This window comes from Corvus moneduloides, chromosome W (genome assembly GCF_009650955.1).
Source record: "Corvus moneduloides isolate bCorMon1 chromosome W, bCorMon1.pri, whole genome shotgun sequence".
Classification (NCBI taxonomy): Eukaryota; Metazoa; Chordata; class Aves; order Passeriformes; family Corvidae; genus Corvus; species Corvus moneduloides.
In genome coordinates, this window is record NC_045510.1 from 7,152,440 (window position 1) to 7,178,419 (window position 25,980).

Consider the following 25,980-nt stretch of genomic DNA (forward strand, 5'->3'; position numbering starts at 1 on the left):
TTTTTCTCATATACTTGGACATATTAAGACAAGTCTTGCTAAACATTACACAATTCCTTTTGGTTTTATTATTAAATGAGAAAGTCTGATTTATTACATTGGCACATTGCTCAGAAATGCTACAGTGATGAAGTCAGTCAATGTTGGGTCAACCCAAGTCCTCATTCTACATTTTTTCACAAAGAAATTATAGTAATGTTCAACACAATATTCCTTGCTTTCTTCGGAGAAGAGTCCCATCATTCTTCCTCTAATGGGGCATGTTACTACATCAATTAGAATTTTTTTTTTTCAAACAATACATCCCCAAATTTTCATGGGATCAAAACAAGCTTCAACAGATGTTACAGAAATCTTCACACATCATCATCATCTGATGTATCACTGCTGCTTGTCTCAGAATCCTCATTCTCCAGAGTAGGTTTGAAAGTACTGTTTTTCCAGGGGCTAAATTTAAAATCACAGATGAAGCCATTTTTCAAAATGCCGTTTTTTCGAAGGCCATTTTTTTGTAACTGAAATGAGAAAACAAGATGTATCAGATAAATAAAAAGCTAAACACAACAATTTGTTCCATTTCAGCATTCTCTACGTCATCTATGGGCTACATTAGATCCACTGCACAACCTATTTTATGTATATGCACAAAGGAAAATTCACCTGAGAACCTTCACTTCTGGGCCAGCCACCTGCATCCAAGAGCCTCCAACTGTGCTAAACTAAGCTCCTGCAGTGAACAAGAGTTTACCCTCTTCTCACCCACTTCCTCAGACATCTTGCCCCAGTGATCCCTCCCACATGGTGTCTCCAGTGATGCAGTCCCTTTTTTCATGGTCTGCTGCAGACACCTGTGCTAAGAAGGGCAGGTTCTGCAGCAAGGAAGGGGCCCGGGAAGAGAAGAAGCAGAGAGGAATGGGTATCCCAGTCTGTATACCTGATGTAGTTGGAAAGTAAAAGACAGTGGAGAGAAGGAAACAACTTATTTTACAAGAAAGAAATTACTGCATTTCCAGACATAGTGCAAAAACTGGGCAATAAGCCAAGCATTTAAGAGTTTAATACTCAGAACCATTCCCCTACCCTTCCCTTGATATTTTGAGAACAGGTGTACTTACAATAAGCACTGGCCCCCTATCTTTTTAAAGCAACTATTATTCCAAAAGCACAAGGAGGCAAGACAGAGAAAAGAAAAAGGGTGCTGAAATGGCAGCATCCCTAACCATCAGAATTATTGGAGATCCCCCTCAAAGGTAGACACTTAGGGTAGCCACTGATAAGTTCATAAAGGAACATTAGTGTTACCTGTTCACTAATGACTTGAAATTCCTTCATCTCATCCTCTGTTAGTGGAGCACATGTTTCATCATTTTCACTGTCTTCCTGCCAGCCCATCTCCTTTAACAACCTTCAAAATAAAAAGGGACAACATTAAGGAATTTGCTACACACACTCAGATGTTTCAAGCTCTGCATACGTAGATGTGTAAAGACCTGTAATAAATGGATTAATCAGTCCATAACTATTTTAAAAACTGTTACATAGAAGTAGGTTTAAAGCTTTACAAAAGATACATAAAGCACAAAAGTTGAGTTCTCAGGTCTTTCACAGAAGACTATTTTACCTCCATATGTTTAATTTCAAAGGTTTCAAAAATTAAACAGTAATACTTTATCTATAGAGCATAATTTTAAGCATAACAACACCATCACTTGCACATACCAAGTACTACATTTCCTGCCATCAGGTTTCACATAGATCCTGCTCTTCTGCCAACCCACTGAACATAAGGACACAAAAGGCAAATTTCATCATATTATCTCACTCAAAATCATAGAATCGCCAAGGTTAGAAGAGACTGTTAAGATCATCCAGTCCAATTGTCAACCCAGCACTGCCACTGTAACCCCTAAACCACTAAACCACATCACCCAGCACCAGATCCAAATGCCTTTTAAACACCTCCAGAGATGGTGACTCTACCGCCTCTCTGGGCAATCTATTCCAATGCCTGACCACCTGAACAGTGAAAAACATTTTTCTAATATCTAATCTGAATGTCCCCTGTCTCATCTTAAGGCCATTTCCTCTGGTCCTCTCACTGCAGGCACAGTAGAAAAGACCTGCCCCCACCTCACTACAACTTCCTGTCAGGGAGTTGTAGAGCGATGAGGTTCCCCTTGAGCGTCCTCTTCTCGAGACTAAACAACCCCAGCTCCCTCAGCAGTTCCTCATAAGACATGTTTTCTAGACCTTTCACGAGCCTTTTTGCCCTTCGCTGGACATGTTCTAGCACCTCAATGTCCTTTTTAAAATGAGGGGCCCAAAACTGAACACAGTACTCAAGGTGTGGCCTCACCAGTGCTGAGTACAGGGGGATGATCACTTCCCTTGTCCTGCTGGCCACACTATTCATGATATAGGCCAAGATGCCATTGGCCTTCTTGGCTACCTGGACACACTGCTGGCTCATGTTCAACTGGCCTTCAACCAGAACCCTCAATTCCCTTTCTGCTGAACAGCTCTCAAGCCACTGTTCCCCCATCCTGTAGCGCTGCATGGGGTTGCTGCAACCCAAGTTCAGGACGCAGCATTTTGCCTTACTGAACCTCATACAGTTGTCCTTAGCCCATTGATCGAGCCTGCCCAGATCCCTCTGCAGAGCCTTCCTGCCCTTGAGCAGATCAACACTCCCACCCAACTTAGTGTTGTCTGCAAATTTACTGAGGGTGCATTAAATCCCCATGTCCAGACCATCACTTCACAAATCTTTATTACCAGCTGAAAAAAAGCTGACAGTTTTTCATATTATGTTTTGATAAGGACAGTTGAACAGAACAGCATAGCCTTGGAGAAGTAGGTAAAGGATGTAACTTAGGCAAACAGAATTCATGCAAAATGCAAGCAGGATGCCAGCTGAGCTCTGCAAGGCTGACTAAGCAGAAGTTATGCAAAACAATGATATTGTGCTTACTCAAAAGTGGGAGTTGAGGAACAGCCACCTAAAAAGGACACTGGATGTTGAGGACCACCGAAGAAGACCCCAAAGAATGATATAGACTTCTGATAAGGGGTGTGACTACGTAAAATAAAGTAATATATATGGATCAAGTAAGTGGGGATAGCTAATGAATATGTAATCAGTGTGTATGATAAAAACTGCTTACCCAACACTTGGGGCACTCGATTAGAGGAAGTATCCTCTGAGTGACCAGTGCACTGCAATAAAGAATGCCTGCTTTCTAATACTCAAAACTGTGTTAGAAAGTTTCTATCTGACCAATGTTGGTATGTATTGGTTTCAATTGGATGGCGGCTCTCCAGGACTGCAGCAATAAAAAAAACAAAAGATAAAATAATTTGGATCATCTGCAAGTTCAGCTGTTGATGCACAGGACTTCACTTAAAAGCATATATGGTATTGGGACTATGGACTTTACAGCCCATTAAGCTGCAACTTCCATTGTTGTCTTGGTTTGAAAGACAGGTGTCTACTAAGGAAGGCAGAAGCCTCCCTTGGAATGGAAAATGTAACCCCCTTCCCTCCAAATTATTATAATTTTGAAATAAAGGGGCTTTCAGGCAAAGATGTGGGAAATAGGGATAACAGTTCTTTACTATTATATATATATGTGTGTATAACAAGGCAAACAAACAACAATAACTATGGCAGTAACAGCAAACAGAACCAGTAACCTAGTGCCAGCCTTCTTGGCTGTCAGGCACTTTCCCCTTTGGTGCAATTACGGTCACAGCCGGCAGGGGCGCTGGCGGCTCCTGGTGAGCAGGGAAGGTGCGATGGTTCCCCCGCGGCTGCAGGGGGCGCTGTGCCGCGAGCTCGGGGAGCACGCGGTAATAGTGGCTTGGCCAAGCCGGGAAGGGATGGAAGAAAGGCTTCACAAACCCCCTGGGGCAGCCGATTCTGGTGCCCCAGCAGGACCTTAGGGAGCAACAAACTGGAATGGCAGGAATGATGAAAAATCCCGGGTGGTAGATGAGATCTATCAATCTCCACAGCTGCAGCGGGAACCCTGGGATGTCTCGGCAGGCAGAGGGTGCAGAACTACAGTGTAGCGAAGACTTGGAGCAGTGCCGAAGAAACGGTGGGGGCTGGGCAGCGGTGGCCTGGCTCCCAGCAGGGCAGGGAAGGGCGGGCTCAGGATCCCGGGGTTTTTCCCTGAGGCACCCGAGCAGATGGTGAAAAGTCCTTCTTTTAGTGAGGCAGGGTGTTAAATAGCTCCACTCACGGTAGAAGAAAGGCAGCAGAAGGCAGGACCCCGCAGTGGTGATGAATTCTCCCCACAGCAACCGCAGCCTCTCTCCCCTCCAAATGCTGAGAGAACAAGAGAACTAGGGGCTCCACCCAACCCCATTTTCCCAGTCCAAATTTCTCGGCATCTCTGCCCTACACGAGAAAACCCCAGGTAAAAGAGAGTAGCCAGCTGGACCCTTCCCCTGAGCTGTGGCCAGGTCTTTTGTCTCTCTTAAGTATCCAGTCGTCGTATGGGGGAAAATTCCTTAAGAGAAGAAAAAACAAAAGGAGAACTCTTAAAACCCCAACAATTGTCAATATCTTTGTGTAAGAAGTTATCAAGGGCAAATGACTTTAGTACAATCAAGTGACCCTGGCTACACTAGTTCAAGCAGGAAGAAAGCAGAATCTAAGTAACTACCTTCATTTTAAGGCAAGAAATCTGTCAGGTGGAAAAATAAGAATATATCTCCTTTGTATAACTGCTCTGGTGGAGCAGCAGTGTAGGAATGCTGGCGATATTCCTCCATGCGAACAAACATCAGAGGTGGTTCCTCACCTCAGACCCATAGTATCTTCTGCATCAAGTTTGGAGATAGCAGCAATGCACTTGAGAGAAGTTGCATTGATACTCAGTGACAGAAGCACAATTCAGGATGCAATGGTGTCTTGGGGTGACTTTGTGATGTGTATCCTATATCGCTGCCCTATGCCCAGAAATTAATTTTTGTACCTTTCTATGCCTTTAAACTGAGCCTGAGATGGGGAAGGAAAAACTGAGCAAAACTTTTTCAAAGCAGTTTGCAGCTTGTTCAAGGTCACACAGAGATAGCACATTTTTTTCCCAGCTGCAGCAGGGGAGGGAGGAGGCACTCGGCTTGCTGCTCCCAGGTCAGTTTCTGGCCAGTTGTTCAGCTTCTTTTTCTCCGAAGAGAGACTGAGAATTGAATTTTCTTCCCTTCCCTGGAATTTCAGATTTTCTCCTTTTCCACTGGACTGCTTCAATATCTGAACACATCGGGAGGACTTTCCACCGAGCACAGAGGGCCTGGCCCTGGGCCAAGCCCCAGCTCCGAGGAGACCAAAGGGAGGACTCGAACACTTTCCCAGGTTTTTTCTCCACAGCGAGAGATTTTATTATTTAGCATTATTATCCTTTTCCTGTGTGTTTGTTAAATAAATAGTTTTTATCTCTTTCACTTTCCTTCGAGGAAAATTTATTTTCCCCGAACCTGGTGGGGGAGGGGTGGTGACCTGCCTTCTCTCAGAGGATATATTTTTAAATTTGGCCAAACCGGATCAAATGGTCTCACAGTTTCTTTTTTTTAGTACATGCTAATGTCAGAGCCAAGATAGGCTTCTTTGCAATTGAGTCTCACCTGACAGCTGATGCTAATATTCCAGCATAGACAGACTAAAACTAGGAGCAAATTTTGGGAGGAGGGGAAGAAAATAAATGGAGACAGATTCCTCTCATGACTAAGCTTGAGACGTCCAAAGATGCAATAATAAAAGTGTTTTAGCTAGTGCCAAAAGTGGGACAGCAGTATCTGAGCAGAAAGAAAATGGTTTTAGGCCTTAAAACACTGTGAAAACAGATTATCTGAGGGTGAAGACACTGTGACATTTAACAATGAAGATAAGTTCTCTTGCTGCAAAGTTTGGGACAAAAGGATTAGCACCTTCTTCAAGCAAACCACACACCTGTTGACCTTAAATGTTAAAGGAGGTTAAAGTTATTTCACAAAAAAATATAGATGTTTCTAAAGTATATGCCAGTATATGCCAGAACTGACACAAGAAACTGATACTTAGAGCTGAAGAACAGAATATACTAAAACAGGGAAGTTAGATGAACTCACAGTTGAGGTCATGTGCCAGGTAATCTGTTTAGCCAGATGTCAGCAAGAAATGCCCTTCAACCCTCCCTGCAAAAAATTCGAGGTCCAAATACAATACACATGCATTGGATGAGTCACTACAGGTGACCAATGACACCAGAGACTGTTGTTAAAACCATAATAAAAGCCTGGAATTGAAGGGGGAGTGGGTGTGTGTGTGTGTGTGTGTCCTCTAATGTTTGAACCAAACTGGACAATGTGACAGCCAGAAACAGTGAAATCCTCAGGAAGCAGTAATATGCAAGTCATCTAAAGCTTCTTTCTTTTAAGAGAATATGTGCATTTGTATACACATACAGAAAAAGACTTGCCATTATGCAATGTCAAAAGCAGTTCAATGATATTTTTAAGCAACAGCAATTTGAGGCAGAAAATTTTACTGCAAGCAAGTGAAGATGTTAACGGTATTATGTACAGTAAAGTGACTAGTTACATAGCTCCTGTTAATGTAAATAACATTTAGGGCAATAGCTAACTTTTAAGCAATATCATCTAAAGTTAGCAGGACTACTGACCCTTTAAAGCAACATTACCCTTCTAGAATGGTTAAAAGTGTGAACTAGATAAAAAAAATTAGGCTTCTGATTAGCAAACTTGACACCAACAGGATGAGTACATAATCACTGCATGTTGGAAACTCCCACAGCAGAAAGGAAGCCCAAGATATATTTTGTACAACATGTACCTATAAGTTATTACCTATGCACAAGTATTCTGTGAGTTAACCTGGTCGCTTCGAGTCAAATTTACCAGAAAAAGGCTTACCATAACATCCGTCTACATACATGCAGAGGTCTCAGCCAAAGGGCTGGTATAGTATGGAGACAAAGCATCTCTGGAATACCACAAGGGAAGATCCTTGCCCAGAAACCCTATGAAGGCCACTCAAAGTCATTTGAATTGACAAACGAGAGTTAGATTTGACTCATACCTTCTAATCAAAAATCAGCAGCCTCTAGTGGCCAAGATTTTCTGTCTCCATAGCCAATGGTGGAATAAAAGGAACAGAGAAGGGTACATTTTATTTTTCATACCCGTGAGGAATAAAAGGTCATGGAAGTTTCCTCTGCAGGTACTATAAAAGGAAAAGTTCTCTAGTTCAATGTATATGTAGAATCACTAAATATATAAATATATAAATAAATAAAAATAAATATATGTGAATATATAAAAATATATGTATCACCAAAAAAAAAAAAAATCTATCTAATCTATCACTACATTTCCGTAGTTGCCAGAAACAGTAAAAATTCAACAGAGCTCATTGACAAGCTCACCTCCAGACCAAATTGTGATTTCCCAGCAGTATCATTGCCAATCTCTACCAGTTGCTACTGTAGTCACTATTATCATAGAATCATTAAGGTTGGAAAACACCTCTAAGATCACCAACTCCAACAATCAACCCAGCATCATCACCATGTTCACCACTAAACCATGTCCCCAAGTGCCACATCCACATGTTTTTTGAGTGCTTCAGGGGTGGGTACTCCACCACTTTCCTGAGCAGCCTGTTCCATTGCTTGACAACCCTTTCTGTGAAGAATTTTCTTCCTAATATCCAGTCTAAACCTCCCCCGATGACACTTGAGGCCATTTCTTCTCATTCTGTCTCTTGTTACTTGGGAGAAGAGACTGACCCCTACCTGGCTACAACCTCCTTTCAGGGAGTTGTAGATGATAAGGTCCCCCCTGAGCCTCCTTTTCTCCAGGCTAAACAACCCCAGCTCCCTCAGCCGCTCCTCATAAGACTTGTGCTCCAGACCCTTCACCACCTTTGTTGCCCTTCTTTGGATAGGCTCAAGCACTTCAATGTCTTTCCTGTCATGAGGAGCCCAAAACTGAACACAGTTCTCAAGATGCCTCACCAGTACTGAGTACATGGCACTTCCCTTGTCCTGCTGGCCACACTATTTTTGATACAGGCCAGGATGCCATTGGCCTTCTTGGCCACCTGGGCACACTGCTGGCTCATGTTCAGCTGAGTGTTGACCAGCTTCCTCAAGTCCTTTACTATGTAGTATTTGTCTAGTATTATGAGATACTAGAATTGTTTCAATCCTTTTTTGAAGTTACTTTCTCCCTTTCAAGTGCATTTTCTTGTGATATCACTGAATGTACTGGGTTTACATGGCTAGGTTTTGGTAGTGGGGAGCTACAGGGGTGGCTTCTCTGAGAAACTGCTGGAAGCTTCCTGCATGTCGAGCACAGCCAATGCCAGCTGGCTCCAGGATGAATGTGCTGCTGGCCAAGACTGGGCCAATCAGAAATGGTGGCAATGCCTCTGTGATAACATATTTAAGAAGAAAAAAAAGTGATTGCACAGATGTAATTGTGGCCAGAGAAGAGTGGGGTGAGAATATGTGAGAGGAACAACTCTGCAGATACCAAGGTTAGTGGAGAAGGAGGGGCAGGAGGTGCTCCAGGTGCTGGAGCTGAGATTCCCCTGCAGCCCATGGTGAAGACCATGGTGAGGCAGCTGTGCCTTTGCAGCCCATGGAAGTCCATTGGGATGCAAAGATCCACCTGCAGCCCATGAAGGAGACCCATGGTGGAGAAGGTGGATACCTGAGAGGAGGCTGTGACCTTGTGGGATGCCTGTGCTGGAGCAGGCTCCTGTCAGGGACCTGTGGACCCATGGAGAGAGGAGTCCATGCTGTAACAGGTTTCCTGGTAGGACTTGTGACCCTGTGGGGGACCCATGCTGGAGCAGGCTGTGCCTGAAAGACTGCACCCTGAGGAAAGGGACCAACATTGGAGCAGCTTGTGGAGAAATGTTGCTTAGGGGATGGACTCACATTGGAGAAGTTCGTGGAGAACTATCTCCCGTGGTAGGGACCCTACACTGGAGCAGAGGAGGGACTCCTCTCCCTGAGCGTGGGAGAAACAACATGTGATGAACTGACCATAACTCCCACTCCTGTCTCCCTGCACCACTGGGGGAGGAGGTAGAGCTGGGAAGGAGGAAGGGGTGGGAGGAATGTGTTTTTAAGGTCTTATTTTACTTCTCATTATCCTGCTCTTATTTTGTGAGTAATGAATTTGATTAATATCTCTAATTCGAGTCTGTGCATGATGGCATTTGGTGAGTGATCTTTCTCTGTCCTTATCTCAAGTCATGAACTTTTTGTTATATTTTCTATCCCCTGTCCAGTTGTGGAGGGGAGTAATAGAGAGGCATTGTGTGTTTGGTGTCCAGCCAAGTTCAACCAACTACAGTCCTTTTTAGCACCCAAACAGGGACGAGACAAAGGTAATTATATATATCTTGCATGCTATAGTAATAGTAGTTATTGAGTAGCAAGCTCCTGTGTGGGATACAGAGTTTGTCAGCTGCACTGCTTATCTCTTTATTTTGCTGTTTGGGAACATACTAATATAAACAATGGCTCTATGCTTTGCCCTTACATTGATGGCCATATGCTGGGAGAGCTGTCTTCTGTGGACCATGAGGGAATACACTTCTCTCTGCCTGCCTGAGATTTATGTGAATGGTTTTATAATGCAGCCTCCCATGGTCATTGCTCATCCTTATGTAAGCTTCTTAATACTGTTAATAATATTAACGAATACTCTTTGCACGCTATGGGGTTCATGGAATCTGGTGTCATCCTGGCGTAAGAGAAAACAAACTTTAGGTGAAAAGATATTGAAATCTGCCCTGAGGCATCCGGTTCCTGGGTGGCAGGGTATGTGGAAGGATTTGGGCAGGTTCCTAGGGTGGTTATCACCTCCCAGTACCTGGCACTTTATACCTGAACAGGTAACCAACCCTGGCAAACTGACGTGTGACCTGATAGAAGGGTGCCTTGTGTACCCCACTGAAAACCAGCAGCTCCTCACCCTGTACTGGAGCCTGGTCTATGCCTATTGGGCCACTGTTCAGTACTCTTAGAGGACGGTAGTTGAAGCAAAAACCCAAACTGCATTTGAGGGCACTATAGCTGAGATAGGGACCAAAAGAACAACTACAGTAATTGCTCCAATAATGAAAGAGAAAAAATGGATAAGGCAAGTCACAAGTCCATATCATTGATTAGAAATGGAGGAGGATGAAGAAGAAGAAGAAGAAAACGAGGAAGAAGAAGAAGAAAATGAGGAAGAGGAAGAAGAAGAAGAAGAAGAAGAAGAACAAGCAGAAGAACAAGAAGAGAAAAAGAAAATAACAAGAAGATAAAGAGCAAGAAGAAAAAGAACTAGGAGAGGAGGGGACAGATGAAGAAGCAGGTCCTTCAACAAAGAAATTGAAAGGAGTGTGTACCAGTTTGAAAGCAAACCAGTGAGAGACTCAAAATCAGAACTACAATTTAATAGGAAAATTAAAATAAATGCCATAGTACAGAAACACTGACAGAGTCAGGATACAACCTGACACCCTGTTGGTCAGGGTGGTGGTAGCAGTCCAACTAAATGGTGGCTGCAGTCCTCCTGAAGTGATAGATGTGGTTCTGTTGAAGCAGTGATCCTGTAGAAGGGTCTGGTCTTCCTCTGAAGGTCCAGTAGTGGTTATGTAGCTCTTGTTCTCTGGGAACCCAGCAGGTAAGGGTAGACTGTGGTGTTCCAAACCTCAGATTATATCCAGGTAGGAATGCTTGGTTCCTCCCTCTGGGCGGAGCATCTCACAATGTGATGATGCAATTTTATGAGTCATGCAGTGAGGCTTGATAGCCCATTAACAGAAAAATATCCCTCCAGAGGGAGTTATCAGGGATGTGTCATGGAAGAGATAAAGAACACTGCCCCACCTGGTTTTAACAGATGGTGGTAGAATACATACTTTTGGTTACATCTTACATTGTAACCTAAGATATTATCCACCCCTTATTCTATTACCATCTGCATCATACCCAAATCAATACCCTCTTTAAACTCTTCTATACACAATGAAACCTTACACACAGCTCTCACTTAAGATTAGGTCTCCTTGTGGTACACAATGGGTTTCCCCATCTTTCTGCATTACCCACCAAGTGTAACCAGGTCCTTGAGCAAAAACAATCCCACAGATGGGTTTGCCTTTGCCTGAGGTGGGATTAATCCAAACAGTCTTTCCTAAAATACCTCTCATGTGTACCATAGGGACTTTATCTCCATCCACTGTGTGCAAGGGCTCGGACTGGGCAGGACCAGCTTGAGTGATGGACCCTTAGGTATTGACCATCCAGGTGGCCTTTGCTAAGTTCACTTCCCAATTTTTGAAGGTCCCCCTGCCAAGTGCCTTTAGGGTGGTCTTAAGTAGTCCATTGCACTGTTCAACTTCCCTGGCAGCTGGTGCGTGATAAGGGATATGATATATCCATTCGATACTGTGTTCTCTGGCCCAGATGTTTATAAGGTTATTCCTGAAATGAGTCCCATTGTCCAACTCGATTCTCTCACAGGGGTGCCATGTCTCCACAGGACTTGCTTTTCCAGGCCCAAGATGGTGTTCCGGGAAGTAGCATGAGGCACAGGGTAGGTCTCCAACCATCCAGTGGTGACTTCCACCATGGTCAGCACATAGTGCTTGCCTTGGCGGGTTTGGGGAAGGGTGATGTAGTCAACTTGCCAGGCTTCCCCATACCTATACTTAGACCATCGTCCACCGTACCACAGAGGCTTCACCCGCTTGGCCTGTTTGATTGCAGCACAGGTCTTGCAGCTGCGGATGACCTGTGAGATACTGTCCATAGTTAGGTCCACCCCTCGGTCACGAGCCCATCTGTACGTTGCATCTTGTCCCTGATGACCAGAGGCGTCATGGGCCCAACGAGCTAGGAATAATTCTCCCTTGTGCTGCCAGTCCAGATCCACCTGTGATACTTTCACCTTGGCAGCTCGATCCACCTGCTCGTTGTTGCGATGTTCTTCATTAGCCCGACTCTTGGGTACGTGCGTATCCATGTGTTGAACCTTCCCGACCAGCCTCTCTACCCGAGTGGCAATGTCCTGCCAAATCTCAGTGGCCCAGATGGGTTTCCCTCTGCGCTGCCCATTGGCCTTTCTCCAGCGATCCAGCCATCCCCACAGAGCGTTAGCTACCATCCACGAGTCGGTGTAGAGACAGAGCCTTGGCCACTTCTCTCATTCGGCAATATCCAAAGCCAGCTGGACAGCTTTAAGCTCTGAGACCTGACTTGATCCACCTTGTCCCTCGGTAGCTTGTGCAACACGTCATGTGGGGCTCCATACTGCAGCTTTCTATTTCCGGCTAGAGCCCACAATTCGTCAGGAACTATCTGTGAAGAGGGCATATCGTCTTTCGCTCTCCGGTAGCTCATTATATGGTGGGGCTTCCTCAGCACGTGTCACTTGCTCCTTCTCTTCTTCAGAAGATAATCCAAAAGTCTCACCTTCAGGCCAGTTTGTTATAATTTCCAGAATCCCAGGGCGATTAAGATGTCCTATCTGGATGTGTGATGAGGGCAATCCACTTGCTCCACGTGACATCGGTGGCATGTGTGGAAGGAACCTTTCCCTTGAACATCCAACCCAGCACTGGTAGTCGGGGTGCCAGAAGCAGCTGTGCTTCGGTGCCAATTACCTCTGAGGCAGCTTGAACCCTTTCATAAGCTGCAAGAATCTCCTTCTCTGTTGGGGTATAGCTGGTCTCGGATCCTTTGTATCCCCGACTCCAGAACCCGAGTGGTTGTCCTCGAGTCTCTCCAGGTCCCTTCTCCCACAGGCTCCAGGAGGAACCATTCTCCCCGGCCGCAGTGTAGAGCACATTCTTCACATCCTGCCCTGTTCTGACTGGCCCAAGGGCTACTGCATGGGCAATCTCCTGCTTAATTTGTTCGAACACTTGTTGTTGTTTGGGGCCCCACTGGAAATTGTTTCTCTTTCGTGTCACAAGATATAGAGGGCTTACAATTGTGCTGTACTCCAGGATATGCATCCTCCAAAAGCCCACGGTTCCTAGAAAAGCCTGGGTTTCATTCTTGTTGGTAGGTGGGGACATAGCAGTGATCTCGTTGATTACCTCCGTTGGGATCTGGCAAAGTCCATCTTGCCACTTGACTCCTAGAAACTTAATTTCTTGAGCAGGTCCCTTAACCTTACTTTGCTTAATGGCAAAGCCAGCTTTCAGCAGAATCTGGATAATCTTTTCTCCTTTCTCAAAGACTTCCCCTGCTGTGTTCCCCCATATGATGATGTTATCTATGTACTGCAGATGTTCCGGAGCCTTGCCCTTTTCCAGTGCAGTCTGGATCAGTCCATGGCAGATGGTGCGACTGTGCTTCCACCCCTGGGGCAGCCAGTTCCAGGTATACTGCACACCCCTCCAAGTGAGAGCAAACTGGGGCCTGCACTCTGCTGCCAGAGGAATGGAGAAGAAGGCATTTGCAATATCGATGGTTGCGTACCACTTTGCTGCCTTGGATTCCAGCTCGTACTGAAGCTCCATGTCTGGCATGGCAGCACTCAGTGGCCGCGTGACTTCATTTGGGCCACGGTAATCCACGGTTGTTGCTATTCAGGAGAGCCGAGGGTGGACAACCCAGTGTGCCATGACCTTCCTAGAGAGAGCGTCCTGCAAAGAACAACTCTTCCAGGAGCGGTGGCCGGCTTCCCTGGGCAGCAGGCGATTTCAGCGAGTGTAGCAATTCCTCAGCTACAAGTGATTTCAGGTCTTGTGATTCAGCCCTTTGTGAAATCACCCAAGGCGAACTCGGGGATAGAGAGACAGGAGCCTTATATAGCAGTTCCATGGAGGTAGCCTTTATTGTCCAGCAGCCTCTGTGAAGAGAAGTCCAGGGATGAGAACTCCCTACTGAGGGGCAGAAACAGGGGCTTTTTATGGAAAAGGCAGGGGATGGGGTAGAAACCAACTAGCCAACCGGGTACAGGCTATTACCATATAGAAACAAGGCATGCTGGGGGTGGTTCACTTTCTCGACATGACCCAGAGGAAGGTTGCTTATCTCTGGGGAAGGTCATCTTGCCCTCAGGCCTCTCTCCTCCAAGGGAGTGCAGAGGGCTCTTGTGCCAAGGGCTCCCAGCCCTCCACAACTCCCCCTTCTTTTTTTACCAAGAACGCCTCCCCAATGGCCTTTTTAAAGCAGCATAAAAAACATGAGAACATAAGCAATACGATAAGAATTACAATGAAAATCCACAAAGCACCCTTAACTAAAGAAAGTGCCCACCCTTGGAGTCCCCATTGTCTGAGAAAGTTGTTGAGACCGTCTGTGATTTTTTCTTCTGTCTTGATTTGGTGGACTTGATCTTTTAGTAGCTGGATGTTCTTTGAGATGGAGTCACTATGTGATGTTAAATCAAAACAGCAGATGCCTTCAAAATCTTGACAGCCATGTCCATGGACTAGGAGCAGGAAGTCAATGGTTGCCCGGTTTTGCAGTGTCACGTGTCTGGTGGTTTCTTCATCTTGGAGGAGATCACTTAGGGTGGCAGATGTTGCATTGGCCTGCTTGCTAAGACAGCACCCCAGGTGATTTAGCTCACCAAGGGCTTTAGCAGCAGCTACCCAAGGTAGAAGTAGGGAGACTGCTACCCTTTTTCCTTTACTCCAATTAATAACTTGGGAATCACAATTTTCATCATATTCCATGTACGATCATTTTTGGTGTGCCAATTTGCGTGCCGAATTATTCTTTAAACCTTGGAGTATCGTAATGTTTGGGGTGAGGGTAGTAAGCTGGCCAAGGCTACAAGGACCCCCTCGAAGGCATGAGGGGATCCTGGCCCATGCCCTGTCTCCACAAATAAGAAACACTCCCCGGGGCAACACTTTGGGATGGAGTGAGGATGAAGAAAGCATATGACTGGTGTAATTGCACCAATTTGGAGGATTATAAACTTTGTTATTTGGTGATACATTTTTTTTATGGGTAGACCTAATAAGGTCAAGGTGGTTCAAATGTTGGCCGGATAGTTTATAATAAAATTGCACACAGTAATGAGCTTTGGAGGACCCCAATAAGTCCAATTCCTGGGGTTCCTCTGGTGCTTGTGGAAGAATCTTGGTCCACTCGTCCCAAATGTCTACCGGATTGGGTTTCTTATGTGCATATGGGTATTCATGTGCTGCTAGAGGAATCCCTACCAGGCATGTTGACAGTGGGTTGTCTAGGTTGCCCATGGACAGGCACGAGTTATCTTGTTTTAATGTCCTTGCTAGGGTCACCCAGATGTTATGGCTGGGCTGTGGGACAACCCAGCTGAGGGCCTGTGGCACTGTGAGGAGCGTCCAGGCAGCAGTGAGGGCAGCACCAAGGTAGATGGGTCTCATCTTTAGACAGGGATGGGGCTTCTGATAGGGAATATAAATGAAAATTTGTTAGCTTTGAGGTGAGGGGGAAGGGTTGTCTTCACTTTTCTTCCCTCCTCCCTTTCCATTTCCTCTTTCTTTGTATTTTAAAAATGAATACTGTTGGGGGGGATAGAGGGTTTGGGATATTCTGGTTGGAGGTAAGTGAGGGCTGGGGAGGAGAGGGAGGGGAGGGAACAGGAAGGTAGGTATATAGGTAAGTGGGGTTTTAGGGGTAACTGGGGAATAACTTGTTATTTATAACAGCATTGGCCAGATGTATGTCTGGCCTGTAGTTTGCATTTTGTTAAGTAGAGTCCTTCCTGGAGCTGCGTTTTGTCTGTGATCTGGTGACAGGACGGTGGATTCTTCTTGGCAGTCGATGCTTCCTCCGTCTCCAGGCTGAGCTTCTCTGGTTATCTGGGCTTGATGTGTCAGACTCCAGGATATTTCGGTTATTATTTGTGGAGGCAGTGTTTGCAGGGCCTAAGTATGGTTTGATGTTTTTTCCTGGGAACCATTTGGGTCTGGATGGTAGTGAAACACAGGCATACCCCCTCCCCCAGGTAATCAACTGGAAAGGCCCAGAAATCTCATGTGCTTCTGGATCCTTGATTAGCACTGGCAGTTTCTCAGTGAGCTTAGCTCGGGTCGAATTCAAGAAGTGCCGGAGTACAGGGGGGTCAGGCTCTGATGATGTACAATTTAGGAAATTAATAACGTAGACAGCCTTACAGAGTCTCTCAATGGGAGACATAATCTCTGTTTCTCTCCGTTGCTGATTGAGGACTCTTTTGAGCGTCTGAGTCCTTTCTACTATGGATTGTCCTGTGGGATTAGCGGGTATACCCTTTGTGTGTTTTACTCCCCATTGGTTGAAGAAATCTTTCAATTTGTGGGAGGTATAGGCAGGCTCATTATCTGTTTTTATTTGTTCAGGGACTCCCAGGGTGGCAAATGCAAGGAGAAAATGCTTGATGGTGTGGGTGGCATTCTCTCCTGCGTGGGCTGATGCAAACACTGCCCCAGAAAACATGTCGACTGACATGTGCACATACTTAGACTTTCCAAAGGATGGGAAGTGGGTCACGTCAGACTGCCATAATTGGCAGCTGTTCAGGCCCTGGGGGTTAACTCCGGTACCCATAGATGGTATCTGGTAATTTTGGCAGTTTGGACATGTTGCTACACACGGTCAGTCTCCATTCTCCACTGGACTTACCATATAGGGCTCTTAGAGGGTGAACGAGCCTTGCTGACCACCCCTTGGCTCTCCAGTTTACGAATCATCTTATGGATGGGGACCACAGAGTCTCCGTCGGTGCAGTATTGCCGACAGTGCACTGTTGCTGTGGCGATTGGTACTTGTTGATCTTCAACTCTCAGCAGTCCCACAGCAGAGGGGTCATCTGAGAGACCAGGCAGGGTATTCAGTTGTCTGATGTCTTCTGTCTCTACAGCAGCTCTTCCAAAAGCCCAACAATGTTCTTTTGGGTCTTTGAAATACCCATTTCTGAGATAGTCTATGCCAAGGATGCATGGAGCCTCTGGGCCAGTCACAATGGGGTGTTTCTGCCACTCATTCCCAGTTAAACTCACTTCAGCATCCAGTGCTGTCAGCTACTGGGATCCTCTTGTCACCCCAGAAATAGAAATTAATTCTACTCTCACATACCTTGATGGCATTAGAGTACATTGAGTGCTGGTGTAAACCAAAGCTGTGTATTTTTGTGGGTCAGACATGCCAGGCCATCAGATCCACACAGTCCAATAGATCCTATTGTCCCTCTCCTCTACCTGGCTAGAGGCAGGGCCCCTCTATTCCTGGTCATGGTACACATTGCTCCCCTCCGGTGAATATGCTCCTGAGGTCCCTTCAAGAGAATCAATCATATTATCATTCCTATACCATCTGGGGTTCTGTCCACGAGAGATTGGAGCAGCATTGACTCTAGATGAGTTTCTTGTAGTAGTTGTTCCTCTTTTTAGTTCACGTACCTGGGCTTCTAAGGAGGAGGTGGGTTTTATCCCACTTCCTCATGTCTTCGCCATGCTCCTGAAGGAAAAAAACAGAGGTTACCTTGCGGAGTATGTCTTCTCTCCCTGGCTGGGGGTCGTCTGCTCCTGATGGTAGAGACTCTTACTGGTTCTGGTGAGATTTGGTAAATTCCTTCCTTAAGCTCCTTTTTCAGTTTCTGGTGGCCCTCTTCAATTTTCTCTTCCAAGCTCTGGACATGCTCAGCCAGCTTTGGATGAAACATGGCTGAGTAACGGGGCGGTGACAGTGTCCTCGTAAATTCTTAGCTTGTTGACCAATGCGCCTGTCGCTAGCCGGGCGCTGCGGTTTTGTGCTGTAGCATGAGGTCCTGCGACCTTCCAAAAGCGTCTCTTTAGCGAAGCCGCTCGGCAGGACCAGTGCACACTCACACGCGTGCACACACAAACGGATAGCTCCAGTAATATGAGTCAACGGCAAAGAGGCAGGAAGGGTCTCTGTGTAGAGTTCCACGGACGAAGGTTTATTGCAGCCACACCGTGAAGGAGTCCAGGGATGAAGACAAAAGACAATGGAGGGTCCAGGTTTAAGTATGGGAGCAGGGTGAGCATCAGAGACCAATGATCTGAGGGCATGGGGGCAGTACACAGGCGGGACTAGGGAATGGGAGCCAATAGGGAAACTCTGGGGGAGTGGCAAGGGCCAATGGGGGAACAGGAAGTGGAGAACTTTCTAGGGCATGGGACATATAAGGTAACAAGGGGGAGGAGGGGCCATGGGCCAACCAGGGAAGCAGAACTGGGGTAGATTAGCATAACAGAACAGAGCATCCTGGGAGAAGCTTCTTTTCTCACCCTAACCTGGGGAGGAATTTCTGGTACTAGGGACTGTCTTACCAGTGGGCTATCTTTGTCCCTTGTACCACAGGCTAACCGGCCACCACATGTGCCCACCTTGTCCTCTCCTTCCCTCCATTGCAGCATTGCCAGGTAACAGGAGTACATCTCTGGTCCAAGCCGTGCGAATCTCAACCACATTTGTGACATGCACTGGACACCATCTGCGCTCTTGGGGAATCTCTCGTCTTTTGCAAAAATGATCTCCAGCACAGCCAATTCCCTTAGGCATGGGATACCTTGTTCCATTGTGCTCCATTTTCCTTGGTGCACCTGGAGGTCTTTACAAAGGTATCTGTTCCTTACACTCGCCAGCAGTTGCCACCAGAGGCTGAGAGTTTCCTGGGTTCTCCAGATCCCCTGGTCAATGAGCACATCCTGGGACAGGGATCCCAGTTGCCTGGCCGCACTTCCATCCAGAATTGTGTCATTGGCTGCAGCGTCCCAGATGCAGAGCAGCCAGGTCAAGATGGACTCATTCGTCTGATGGGTGAACTCCCTCCTCAGGTCACGCAGCTCACCCAGGGATAGAGAGCAAGTGATGATCTCTGGCTCTGTCTCTTCTGCTGGGTGCGGAGGTCCAGGCACCTCCTTGTCAGTCACTGATTTGCTTTTCAATTTCTTCTGCAAGACCCATGTAAGCATGTTGAGCATCATGGTGAATAGGTGGTTTCTGTAATACAAAATTGTAATTCTGACTTCTCTCAGGACTGGCCTCACATTGGGCACCAAAATATGTACTAGTTTGAAAGCAAACCAGTGAGAGACTCAAAATCAGAACTACAATTTAATAGGAAAATTAAAATAAATGCCATAGTACAGAAACACTGACAGAGTCAGGATACAACCTGACACCCTGTTGGTCAGGGTGGTGGTAGCAGTCCAACTAAATGGTGGCTGCAGTCCTCCTGAAGTGATAGATGTGGTTCTGTTGAAGCAGTGATCCTGTAGAAGGGTCTGGTCTTCCTCTGAAGGTCCAGTAGTGGTTATGTAGCTCTTGTTCTCTGGGAACCCAGCAGGTAAGGGTAGACTGTGGTGTTCCAAACCTCAGATTATATCCAGGTAGGAATGCTTGGTTCCTCCCTCTGGGCGGAGCATCTCACAATGTGATGATGCAATTTTATGAGTCATGCAGTGAGGCTTGATAGCCCATTAACAGAAAAATATCCCTCCAGAGGGAGTTATCAGGGATGTGTCATGGAAGAGATAAAGAACACTGCCCCACCTGGTTTTAACAGATGGTGGTAGAATACATACTTTTGGTTACATCTTACATTGTAACCTAAGACAGTGAGACAAATCAAACAGGAAACCAAAGTTACTTGGTCCCAGACCTCATCAGAACTTCGAAACTTGCAAAAAGATTACAGCCGCCAGCCAGGTGAGTGGATTTCTGCTTGGCTGCTTTGATACTGGGATAATGGGGCCGACAGTCAGCATTTAGAAAGTCATGAAACCCAACAACTGGGATCCCTTGCTAAAGATCGGGAAATTGAAAGAGGAATTGGAAAAGAAGAATCAATTTGCAGCCTCTGGAGACAGCATCTCTCAAGCATGAGCGCAAGATATCCATTTAAGGAAGATCTTGTGAACTCCCCAGGAAAGTGGACCACTGCATACCAAGGTATCCAGTACTTGTGAGAATTAGCAGTGCTGGAAGTCAGCTACAGTGATCTAAAAAGTGATATCCCTAAATATCCAGAGGATGCCCTGTACACAATGGCCACGTGGAGGAAGGTGGTTCAAAGCACTCCTGCATCATATTCCAGCAGCTTGGTAACTGGCCTAGTTGTGTCCCCTCCCAGGATCTTGTCCACTCCCAGCCCCTTGATGGGGAGGAAAATGTTGGAGAGACAGCGCTGATGCTGTGCCAGCACTGCTCAGCAGTAGCCAAAACATGGGTGCGTTATCAACACATTTCCAGCTCCCAATGCAAAGCACAGCGCTGGGATGGCTACTATGGGGAAATGAACTCCAGCTCAGCCAGACTCAATACACTGACAATGTCAAGTAGTCAGCTACAGAAATAATTATTTTCTTTAACAATGAGGAAAAACTGACTGGAGTTTTATATAAGATGTAGCTTTTAAAGTATAATTAATAAAAATAACAATTACATGCATTGTTTTTCCTAAACATGCAGACTAAAATCAGAGGGATGAAATCACTATGTAGTTTGCTTTATTTCTTTATAATGAAATATATATAATTATAATTTATAATCAAATTTTTAGTAAAGCAAGTTTAAGATGTCACGACACAAGTCTAGTATAAAGCATATTCCATGTTAAATTAGTACATGTTTGAGAGTTGGGCTTTGACACTATTCATTAAACATTTGATGTGTTCTCAGTTTTCAGATTCTGACCTCTGAACTATTAAGAATTTAAGACATAATCACTTACCATAAAGGAACACTCTTTATATTGTAATAAAGTACATACCTATGCTCTGCCTCAAGTGAGCTTGAAAGAACATCTGCCCGAGGGAAAGCTGAAGAGTGAATGATCTGTTGAGCATTGCCATTCTCTTGCAGAATTTCATTTTCAAAGTTTCGGTTTATATCTCTCACATGATGAGGACTGTTGCTGTTGTGCAAGTTAAAGGACTCATCATCCTGTTAATAATAATTATTATTATTACAAAGTTTAAAAGTAAATTTCATTCCCAAGTAAATGTCTGCAAATGCTTCAATTCAGTGATTCTGTTTAATTTAAATTGTTTAAATGGAGATGCTCTATACTACTTTGGCGGTAATTCTGTTCATACTTCTAGAGTTTGCAATACCTGGATACTACAGAAATCCTAAGTTATGCCACCAATCAAGTAATGTAGAAATCAACTCCCATGCTCGGTCTCAAACTGTTTTCTACAAATTTTCAAACATATCTTAAAATTCAAACTTATTATTTCTATAAGTTAAGATACTGCTCTTTAAATTCAGACAACAGTTTTCCCTGAATGTATCACAACTTCTCAGGCTGTTGTTACAGCAACTGTAACTTACTAGCCATGAAATTAGAACTAGAAAGAAAGTTTATTTAGAAAGCAGACTGTTCAGGCTCACTCAAATATTAAAAGCTATTTAATCCTATAAATGAGAGATATTTCTTTTAACTTTACTCATTCAGCAACTTGTAATTCTTATTTAGTAATGAGCCAAATAGAAGTCTTACCAACTGTCAAAACAAAGAGGGTAGTATGAACATTATCTAGCTAACACCCTTTTGACAATGAAATCCCTAAACTTGGCACATAACAGCATTATCCATAACAGGAGGCAATTGCTCAACCAGCCAGTTCTGCACTTGTACAAAATCATACTTCAGAGTCCACAATCAAGACCATCCATCGTCATTTCCCTCCCGGTCACAGTGCTGTCTTCAGAAATTCTGGGCAAGAATTTCATAAGAAGTACCTAATAAACATATATTCACCTGTCAAATCATGCACCTGAAGAATGCATCTCATATATATCTCAAATAAAATTAATAAAAATATTAAACTATTTTAATCTGTTAGGGAAAAATATCTTCCAAGCATGATTCAGCTGCTGATCACAATTTGTCTCATTATTTCAGACATGAAATCTGTCACTGCAGGCCTTAAAATTCCATCAACAGTATCCTGTCATAAATGTCTGTTGCACAGTTATCTCCCTATGCACTGTTGCACATCATGTTTTCTATCGATAATCATTAAAATTAATGTTAGAAGTAGGACAACTATTAGTTACATTATTTTTTAAACATCTTTTCACACGTCTTAGTGAAACAACAAAGGCAGGGAAGAGGATGCATGCACTTACTCAATAACTCCAGGCTATGTGATACATACACCTGCCCAAGGACATTACAATTTTCACTACTAAACACCACACACACACACACACACTGCTTCTGAAAATCAGGGACAACAAAATGTATTTGACATAAGTATCATGAACATATTAAGAACTCAAGACAATTTCAGGAACAGAAATTCTCACCAAATTCATGTTCAGAATTCTGAAGCTCAAGACAGTGTTTCCCAAGATTTTTAAAATTTTAGATCAAAATTTTGTGTGTTTCTTAAACACAGATGAACAGCATTTTCCCCAACATCCATGTCAGGGTGCTCAGTCATAAAATGCCTAATGGAAAGATGAAGACCTTTCCCAACTGACACATACAGATGTTGTACAATCCCATTAGAGCAAATTTTATTTTGCCCAATATAGGAACAGGGTCAGAAAAGTAAATCTTACTTTTATGAGCCGTGCACACTGGCACTGTTTTGTTTTTTTATCATGTATCTGAATAACCCTTCCTCAAAACCACTTATTTTAGTTATCTGGCTGATTTTTGTGTCCCTTTTTTTTGTTTACACTTTAAATCACTCAGAGCAAACAGGCTTCTAATCACCTCATCCTGAATAATGAATTACATTTCTTCACTTGGACTATGTATGATAGCTATGCTTAATGGTTTGTTGGTGGCTGGTAGCACTGACAAAAATATTCTCAGGTGCCAGCTATGCACTGCATAAACTGATTCAAATTGAAAGAAAATTGACACAATATTATACACAGTATAGACCTCCAAGTTCTCAATTAGGAAGTAAAACCAGGTTCTTTATATATGTATAAATCAAACTACTGCCCCTATGACTAGACCAAGAATAGAGAGCTTTTGGCTATCTTAACACTCAAATTAGAAAGGAAATGGTTTAAGAAGCAAAACCAAGTTTTTCCAGTAACTGCTTTCTAGAATAACTAACAGCCAAGGTGTGAAACACTGCCCTCCACAAAGATTAGGTTAGTGTTCTTTATTGTTGCTAATAGGCACATCTGTCTCTAACATGTATGAACAGATACTGCAGAAAGAAAAAAAGAAACTAAGAAGTACTGAAGAAAGAGTAGTACTTGGAGCAACTTAAAAAAATTCATCAAAAGGTAACTACTTTCCTTCATTTAGAGATCAAGACCATGACTTAACAGCTGTTTACAGCCAAATAAAAAGTAGCTTATGTTCAGTCTGAGAACTGTTACTGCTGGATCTACAATAGGTATGAACAAAACTACCTTCTCTTGCCCAGCATGATTCTCATCTTCATGTTCTTCTTCCACTCTATCTTGTTTCAATGCTTTCAAAAATTCACTCTTATCAATCCGCATTCTTGTCAATTTTGTTAAACGAGGCTGACCAACTTTCTCAATAGAAGATGACAAATTTGACCGATTACACTAATGTAGGGGAGGTCAGAAAAAAAAGAAAGAATATTATAAGTCTATTCATTTAGAAAACTTTAAATAAAAGACAGACTCATAGGCACCTGTAGTTTCTGGTTTCATATATATCCACAGTAAAAAGTAGAGGGGAGATACAGTTCTTAGATGTAATCCCAGATATTAGGGTTTATGAAGCCCTGCTAACAAACAGTGAACCTTCTAAAGTGTTCACACTATTAGCAATTTTGAAGTTTAAATCTACCAGGTTATACTTCCAAATACACCACTTTTATTACAAATCAAACTTACAAAGCAAATACCGCAGTGCTTAAAGGCCAGTGATGTACGCTCCATATTTCTCTCTCCCACACTAACTTCCACAAAAATAAACTTATTTAATATAATTCTGCATAAAGCTTACTGATCCAGTTATCCAACCAAATTTAAAATTTGATAGATTTGATAAAAACTACAGACACTGCTTTACCTCTTTTATTGAATTCTGTGATACTGTAAATGCCTTGGCAGTTGATTTGAGAGGACTGAAATTGCCAATACCATATGCTGATTCATGAGAAAACAGATTCCCAAGTTTATTTTCTTTTGCTTGGCTTTTCCACTGTGTAGGCAAAACAAAAATTTAAACAAAAATTTAGAGAGCCATTAACTACAAAAGGATTATTTTCAGGAATATTTAGAAAAAATAATTAAAGAAAAGCAAATCATAACTACAACCATAATTTAGAGCAAATGCCTGTTTTATTGTGGAAAAGAGACTGTTTATGAGCAATTAATCATCTCTCAATTACTGTTTACACTTTTTATATAGAGTTAAATTTACAAACAATTCAGTGCATCTATATCAATCATTGGGATAAATTCTGGAGGTACTTATTTGCAAACTATAGTTTTCCACTAGGTATCTGTATTTCTGTTAAAAGCATATATACAAATGGTATTTCAATTGTCTAACTTAAAAACATCCTTTTCACTCTCCTTTGGACAGCTCTTGCACTTCTCAAAAAAAAGTAAATGAGAAACAGAGAGAGCCAATTACAGTATAGTTTAAAAAGAAAAATGAGAAAAAGTGTTTCTATTCACTTTTGGGGTGTTGTGCACTTAGCAAGATTTGAAAGCATAATATTCTAGGAATGGAACTCTCAGGGGTGAAATAAGCACATTCAGAATTAGAGCATTATTTTTTTCAACATGTTGTTCATTTCACCATTATCCAAGACTCACCTTTGCGGGTGAAGTAGCAGGTTTAGGGATTAATCCTTTATAAATACTTGTGCCAATTCCATTCTTTACTGTCTGTGAATGAAGACTTCCTACTACAGGGAATCCAGGTATCTGCAGTTCTTTTGTACTGCTCTTTTTAATGACCAGCATTCTTGGAGATCTAGATTTAGGATTCAAAGGGCAATCTGGGGGAAAAAAAAGTGTGTGTGTGTATATATCTATAGATATATATGCATGTGTATATATTATTAAGTTCCTAGTTCATAGGGTACTGGATAGCCATATGGTCCAGAGCAAATAGGCATAAATAGGAAACTTGTTTCAGTATTAGTTCCCCAAATAACATACTGTACAAACCTAGTGTAGTGGTTTGGTCCAAAATACTCATTACTGTTTACCTTCTGTGAGATAAGAATTAGGAGAAATGCAAAGCAGGCACAAAACTTGAAAGAATATAAAGAAGTTTATTAACAGACCTAAAAAAAGAAAAAAAATTATACCACACCTTCAGAACACTTCTTCTCCCCCCACCTTTCTCCCCTCTCCCACTGACAATGTAAAAAGACAACCCTTAAGATGCTCAGTCTGTTTACCACTTCCATAATAACCCTGTTCAGTCCATTTAGGAAGAGGAGTCTCTCTTGTCCATGCTATGAAAACATTATCACAACGAGCCAGCCGCCCAGGTTGGTTCTCTGCTCGCATGCGAGTCCCTTCCCATAACTTGCAGCTTTTCCCACAACTGCTTTCGAGGGTCCACTCTTGAAATTACTGGGGTAAAATTTTAAGGTTGAGCCGTTCAGAAACAAAAGTTCTCTTCACCCATCTCTGGGAGCATTTCATCTCTAAGAACAGAGGCTCTTCTCCTTCCCTGGGAGCAAAGAGTCTTCCTCATCTTCATCTCTAGGACTATCTCTGGGAGCATCTCTAGGAACTGAGGTTTTCTCCTTTCCCGTTTGGAGCAAAAGTCCTCATCGCTTCTATCTCTCCCTGTTCAAACTTCTCATCAAATTACAGCTGCGTCAGAATCTGCCTATCTCAGCACAGGTGCTTTTGCTCACAAGTTGAACGCTCCACCCCCCATGCCTTCATGAAATTACAATGGGTACTCTGATATATCATAGCTTCACAACAGAATTTCAGCTTTAAGCATCTCCTTTCTCTTCCCTCAGGTTTTCAGCTCTTCACAGCACTAAAAGGGTTAATCTCACCTAGGCCTTGCAGCTGGAATGAAGCT

The 25,980-nt window shown here is 43.6% G+C and overlaps 1 protein-coding gene across 3 annotated transcripts in view; it reads right to left on the bottom strand.

Moving 5' to 3' along the window:
• Nucleotides 1–356: 356 nt before the first annotated feature.
• The window catches only part of LOC116437446 (vasculin-like), a 98,429-nt gene continuing 72,805 nt past the window's right edge, over nt 357–25,980 (bottom strand). For 2 of the 3 annotated variants that reach the window (XM_032095091.1, XM_032095090.1), the window contains 6 exons: nt 24,745–24,928; nt 23,989–24,130; nt 23,355–23,516; nt 20,737–20,909; nt 1,303–1,405; nt 357–515 (listed from right to left, as the gene is read on the bottom strand). In XM_032095091.1, the coding sequence (XP_031950982.1) occupies nt 357–515; nt 1,303–1,405; nt 20,737–20,909; nt 23,355–23,516; nt 23,989–24,130; nt 24,745–24,928 (923 nt within the window). The remainder of the gene's footprint in view (nt 516–1,302; nt 1,406–20,736; nt 20,910–23,354; nt 23,517–23,988; nt 24,131–24,744; nt 24,929–25,980) is intronic. The other variant, XM_032095092.1, reaches the window with a different exon arrangement.